At 44.2% G+C, this 7,149-nt stretch overlaps 1 protein-coding gene across 2 annotated transcripts in view; it reads left to right on the forward strand.

Annotated features, from left to right (window-relative positions):
• Positions 1-7,149, forward strand: part of ankfn1b (ankyrin repeat and fibronectin type III domain containing 1b) — a 115,684-nt gene that overhangs the window by 20,232 nt on the left and 88,303 nt on the right. For both annotated transcript variants that reach the window (XM_031843820.1, XM_031843819.1), the window contains one exon: positions 4,977-5,158. In XM_031843820.1, the coding sequence (XP_031699680.1) occupies positions 4,977-5,158 (182 nt within the window). The remainder of the gene's footprint in view (positions 1-4,976; positions 5,159-7,149) is intronic.

Here is a 7,149-nt window from a genome sequence, read left to right on the forward strand (position 1 = left end):
CACACACACACACTGTTCCCAGTGATAATCACAACTCTTAATTTGCATCCAGGTATTTCCAAGAAAATCTGGGGGGTTTGAAGCAGCAATGCAAATGTTAAGTACTTTTGAAGTGTATGTCTGTTGTGTTAAATCTCTCCTCCTGTCCTACTTTTCTAAATCGCTCTAACCTCTCAATAGGACTGTGCAATGATGCACTTTTATCACATGGAGTTTTGAAATTTTACCTCCACTGCAACACCGTTTGTAGCCAGTTTATTTTGTGTCACACAGAAGCTGTTCACACCCTGGAAACATAATTTGCAGGACCGCTATAGAGTCCTGTGTTGTATCTGTGCAGTGTCCTTTCAGCTTAAACAAGAATCCCGTTAAATTGCTGTTGATCTGACGTTAAATTACATAACCGGGTTGAAAGTACAAATCAGAATGCTAATGTGAAAAAAAAAAAAAAAAAAAAAAAACTGCCACTACTCTCGCCTTGAAATAATGCCCATCAAACCTCATATCATTCACTCAAGTGTTAGCGTGGGCGGACGTGCGATACAAAAAAAAAAAGCACTCCGATTCGCTGCCATCACAAATCCAGCTTCTCTCTCATCCCCACAGTCTCTTTGTGTCCGTCTCTCCCACTCTCTGTCTCTCTCTCGCGAGCCACCCCCTTCCCACGCCCGTCCATCTCGTCCCGTCTCTTCGCTCTGACTTCAGTCTAGCTTCTTTTCTTCATCATTTCCCTTTTGTCTCTTGGAGGAGTTTGTTGGTATCAAAGTCGGCAGGACGGCTGAGCTCTGCCTCTTCGGCTTTTTCTGACTAGAATAGAGGAGCAGGAAGAAAAGTGGCAACTATATATAACTTCCAACGTTTCAGTGTTGTTGAGCGAGTACCTGTGTCACCTGCCGCCTTCTATTGAGACTAATTAATGACTGTGCTTCTAATTATAGACTTGCCAGAAGCTCACTCTGTACACTGAACTTCTGCCCCCATTGGCCTTAAAGACGTCACATTTCCACTCACGGCAGATTCCGTTGACGTATTTTGTAACTTTTTAATTAGAACTTTAACCTTCACGTTTATCTTTGGTACAATGAAACCACACAATTCCACCGTGCTGATGCTATCAAAGTGTTAGAAGGCACGCCAACTTGAAATTGACACGATTTTTTTATATGTTTTTCCATGTGTTGTTTTATATGTTTTGCTTTCAACATCCCAGCTGTGTTTACGCTTTCACATTCTTTTAGGTCTTTCAGTTTTGCTGTGTTTCCCCCTTTATTCCCCCCCCCCCCATCTTTTATAGATTACATGCAAATTTCCTTCCAAAAGAGAAATGCTGTAGTTTCAGCCCTTTACTCTGCCCTCCACTGGGATACAGCCATAATGAATGGTGACAAGTCAGTCAGTCCATAATGAATGATCAGCAACAATAAAAAATAGTTATTGTCCATCGTTCTGTATTGTAGAGGGATAAGTCTGCAGGTCCACAACGCCTGGCCTTTGCTCCGGCCCGTCAGTCAAGCTGCTTCATTCGATCTCTTCTGTCCAGCGACTCCGTGACCGACGTCTACTGAATGACCGAACGATAAAGACGGAGATTAATCCGTTCGTACCCTTTTTTTTTGCCTCATGGGGTCCGTGCTGTTTCTCCGATCCTCCCGAGAGTTATCAAAAATCTTCCCTGCTCAGCGCTGAGATGTATAAATGCTGCGATCGCGGGGTCGGTTTTATCTGTCGAGTACAACTTTTTGAACATCCAGGAATCTCTTTGTGAAGAAGGCGACGTCTCAAAAAGAGTAGAAAGACAAAAGAAGAGTCAAAAGAGAGATGAGAACACCTCACCCCCAGAACACACATCCCCCATTTGAACACAGTGAGAACACATTAATACTGAATAAGACTCTGCATGAATGGCTCGCTACCAAACGAGTACGTTTAGCTTATGAATGAATAACCTCTTCAGAAGAACAGGACATTAATATCATTAATATCAACACCGCTCATGAGTCTGAACTGTGTTTAACCTTATAATGGTTTAATCGTCTGCCTCTTGTACCGGGGATAGTTTCATTAACCCTCCGTGCGTCGGGTAACACACACTTTTGGGTACGTGAGTGTGTGTGTGTGTGTGTGTCACGAGGTGATTCAGCACCATGGATAGTTCTCACTACAGCAGCTACAGCCACCTTCAAACAGCATTCACTACTAGGAGACACATATACAGCAGCCTGGGAGTCAAAGTTCAGGGTGTAAACTCACCATGCATTATTCTACTCTAGTAGAGAAAATACTTCAACAGTTGCAGTTTGTACATCGCCTTGCTGTGAAGAGTCAAAGGGTTGCATCTGCTACTTTTAGCTTGGAAATAGGTCACTCACACAAATTGCTGTACATCTGTTGCAGTAAAACCTTCTTCTTCTTCTTCTTCTTCTTCTTCTTCTTCTTCTTCTTCTTCTGGAAGTCGGGGAGCAAATGAGATTTTAGCCCTGCAGCGAGAAATAGACCAGAAGTCTTCATGAGCGCCCTTCATTGTCAATCATGTCCAGAAAGAGACCCAAACAGCCAGAGGACGGGGTGTGTGCAGAGTGTGTTCGTGGTTCGCTAGCATGCAGGCAAGCGCCACGCAGTCATCCTGTAATCCTTTTGCTTCATCGTCTCTTCCTCTCTTAAGTACCTCATTGTGTGATTCTTATTTAAAAAAAAAAAAAAAAGAAATCATATTTGTTTTCTGTCATATTTCAGCGCGGTTGCACACACAGACTCTTAACAAAGGAAGTGAGTCTTCTCCCTCGACTGCAGCACCAGAGATAATACAGTAGGCAACAGAAAACATGTGGCACGCTTGATGCTTACAACTCAGGGCAAGACATTGTTGTTGTTTTTTTGTTGTAAAAATGCAGATTGCTGCTCAAAAAAAAAAAAAAAGGCCTCTCTTCTCTTCTCTTCTCTTCTTTTCTCCTCTCCTCTCCTCTCTTCCCTTCTCCTCTCCTCTCCTCTCTTCTCTTCTCCTCTCCTCTCTTCTCCTCTCCCCCTGTTTTCCGTAGACAGAGTCGCTTAGCAACAGGTTTGTGGGCCCAAATTGTCAGAGTGGCCTGGGCCGACTGTTCAGCCCAGTGTGTTATCATCATGATGTGCTGGTGGGAGGCCAACAACTGTTTTTGTGCATGTGTTTACCGGTGGACCCTCAGTATGGTTTCTGAGGAGTGAGGGACCTGCCTGTTTCTATTACCATCCAAGTGTGTGTGTGTGTGTGTGTGTGTGTGTGTGTGTGTGTGTGTGTGTGTGTGTGAGTGCACGCGCGTGCGCCATGCCTGCATGTAAACAGTCACGAGCGGCTCTTCTTCCTCTGATATCCAGCAATATGAAAGCATGATTCATCATCAGACCGTCCACATCTCCGCTTTGAATCCCATCCAGGGATTCTCTGATCCCAGGTCAAATATTCACAACTGCAACACCCCCACCTCCTCTGTCAGGGGGAGCCGTTTACTCGCTGACAGCGGGCAGATGTCAGTACTTTGCTCCTCTAGCCTCCGGATGTGCTGACTTACAGCCGGCTGTCGGTTTTACCTGATAGCTCCCAAGTGATAAACAGCCCCAAGCCTGAGAATACATCCTGAGCCAGACATCCAAGGGAGCTAAAGGAGAACTGAAGTACATCCCACGAACACGGCCAGCATTTAGAGCGTTACTGAGGAGCACTTGTTTATAAAATTATGTTTCAAAAAAGTAGCTTGTAAAACACGCTGGCACCAAGAAGAGCTGCCATTCAGTGTGTAATAGTGCATCAGCAACTGAACGAGGCCGCATCATTTGATTCTCTCATTAATTATTGAGTAATGATTAATAACCTGCTATTGTAAAGCGTTTAATGGATTAGATGTGATCCCATGCATAGATCAAAGGATAATGTAATTGGCTCTTACATCCGCTGATGTTGATGATGGTCATTGGGTGATGATGATACATGAATTTGTGTTGCCACAGTTGCCAAACTCGCCATGGTCACTATGGCCACATATCTACATGCAATGCAATCATGGTTTTGTGTGAGATTCGATGTAATAACGCGAAAAAGTTGACTTTAAAGGAATGTTTCCACGGTATTGTTTTGTTCTCAGGTCGTGCCTCTGTTCTATTATACACGGGACACAAAGATTTTTGGGATGATTCCATGTAATATTAATCTGGTGTAGTGTCATGTAATACTGGCAATCTAGGAAATGAAACAGTCTTTTGTGTCAGCTACTCACCTGAAAAGGTCTGAAGAATGTATTTACTTCAGATAAAAGAGAGACAACGAGGTAAAGACGTGATAGAAGGACGCTGCAGCAGAACAAGCAAGCAAACAAACAATAATGGTGATTAAAAAAACACACACCCATCTGTGTCGTCTTTTAGATTAACATACAAAACCAGCTCGCCTCTCGTCAGTGATATATGCGGATTGTTTGAGTGTGCTGTGGCTTTTAAGTTGTCAACAATTTGCTATTAAGCCGATCTTGTGATTGTGGCTATTGACTGGAGTCCCGCCGGAGAGCGTTGGGTAGCAGCCGCTATAAAATAAAGCAATTCCTATTGGTCGCGTTCCAAACGGCCTCCAGCTTGATTATGCTGAGGTGGAAGCAATTTCACTATTGATCAGTGCAGCTGCTCTCCTGTTGCTCATTAAGCTGTGTGTGTGTGTGTGTGTGTGTGTGTGTGTGTGCGTGTGTGTGTGCGTGTGTGTGTACAGTGCATGTGCTGGTATTGCACGGTTATAGCTCACAGGACAGGTTAATAATGAATAATTAATGATGCTGTGTGAACATTAAAACAGGTTTGTCTTCCTGAACATTGCTGCAAGTATTCCTCCGGTTCATACTGACCAGTAAAAGATCCGCTTCCAGTGACGGGGGGGGGTGGTAACTTTCATGGACATTTTCATGAGCTGTTATTGTGATAATTGCTCCATGTGATTGACTACTTGCTATTTGTCCGACCAGGTCACTGGAGAGGAAGCTGCAGAGACCCATACTGGCGAAGTCCCGCACTCTCCCCAGCATCCCCCAGTCTCCTACCGTCTCCAGGGTCCATCACTCTCATCTGATTGGTGGGAGTCCTCCTCGTAGGAAGAACCCGCCCGCTGCCGCCAGCCACCCAAAGGCCTGCACTCTGCCACCTGCAGGTAAATACTACAGGGAAGCAAAACCACTAAACCACGACAGTGTTTTTATTTCATTGCTCTAGGAGTGTGTGTTTACCAAAAAAAGGCACCAGATGACTTTGCAGAATTGACTTCATCTGTGTGATTCTTTCATCTCCTTGGGTTTTGTTTGTTTATTCCTCTGTTCACATTGTGTCTCTAACACATCTCTAATCCACTTTTCACAAAGCCCAGAGTAAATGTCAACAAGGCAGTTTGCACAGTCATGGTGTCGGCGATCAAAACGTTCCTTTTCAGCCTGACTTGTGTTGTAGGAAATGGGAACATTGTGCTGCAGCAGCAGATTCCTATTGATCGATTAACGATCACTTCATGTCTTCAAAGCAATAGTCCTGTAAGTGACCAGTAAGATGAATGCCTTGATGTTACCAGCACTGTTTGACACACTTTGTTTCTCTGACCTCTTAATTCATAATGTGTGTGCCTCTTGAACAATGATCTGATAGGTCATAGGTCATGCTGGAGATACAAGATGAACTAAAGTCTTGAATATGTCAAACATATCCTGATCCTTTTACTTTCAAACAAACTAATCATAAGTTACTAGTAATACAAAAATAAATAAAGATTGTCAAATAATTATCAGAACACTTCTTAAGGAGATGTAATCTATGTAATCTACAAACTGTTTAAAACGTGACCTACATACAGCAGCTTTTAATGCATTCATCATTTCTCAGTGGATAGTTTCTAGCAGCTCTCACACTTTCCCAAAGTGGGTCATTTGTAAAGTAATCTTCTCTCCGACCTATTAACACCATCCGAGACATGGACAGACTCCACGGCTGTCAGCAAGGCTTCACATCACACATCCTTACACAACCTCCTGTGTGTGTGTGTGTCATACGCGCTGACACACACACACACACACACACACGTGTTTGACAGCGGCCCGTCGCCGCTGATTGACGTCGCACAACTCAACTTGATCAAAGCTCCCCACTACCACCAGATGGATGAGAATTGTGACGTTTCAGGCGTCGGGACGAGGGGAAAAGGCTGCGTTGTTATAATCCTTATTTGTGATGTTTTAAGAGAAGCTTGCACAGCAGGCACACAAAAAACCTCAGCCCTCCCAATTCCTGAAGCCGCACTCTCAGAGAGAAAAAGAAATGTTTAACTTTACAAAGACAGAAAAGAAACTGCAAACATTAGAGAAAAGGAACTTATTAAAAATAAGGCGAAGCCTCTGGACTTCAAGTAAACCGAAGTCCCACTGGATTCACAGAGAGACCGGCAGCAACACAGAAGCTAGCGACTCAGACAAGCACAAAGTTTTCACGGTGCGATAAAACAACACAGTCACTCAGAACCCCAGAGCCGCCGTGCTGCCCCGAAATACATTCTGACCATAAGTAAATTATCAGATTCCAACACACCAAGAGCAAGGACTAGTATATAATCATATCCCCAAAGCACAGAGAAGCTCAGATTACAGCACACACATTCAGTACCTTTGATATGAGGCCGTTTATTGAGCGCGCGGTGGTTCAGGTTAAAGTTAAAGAAGGAAACTTGAAAGAAGAATAAATACACTTTCCTTTTCTCTCTCCGACTCCTGCCAACTCTTTCTACCTTTTCACAGTCTGCGACCTCTCTCGTGCGTGAAATATGAGAATGTCGTGTCCTCAATAACACCACTTAGAGGAGCATTGAGCCAACCCCGGCCCTCGCTGCTCCTAAATCTTTACTATTACTACTTCTAATGATCTTGGACTCAATGGAGCCCCCCCCCCCTGTGATCGCTTTATTTAGCCCAAGTGCTTCCATTTCGTGTCCTCGCTCTACCTTTCTTTGTCTGTCTCCCTGTCTGTTTTCCCTCGCCCCGCTGCTGCTCTGTTGCAAATATCAAATTGAAGAGAGAGTCTCACATGTCCCCTTGTTGCCTAGCAACCGCTGTCATCGACCATGATGCTGCCTCTCTCTCTCTGTCTCTCTCTCTCTCTCTTGCT

This window comes from Anarrhichthys ocellatus, unplaced genomic scaffold (genome assembly GCF_004355925.1).
Source record: "Anarrhichthys ocellatus isolate YVR2014 unplaced genomic scaffold, GSC_Weel_1.0 scaffold4, whole genome shotgun sequence".
NCBI classification, from domain to species: domain Eukaryota; kingdom Metazoa; phylum Chordata; class Actinopteri; order Perciformes; family Anarhichadidae; genus Anarrhichthys; species Anarrhichthys ocellatus.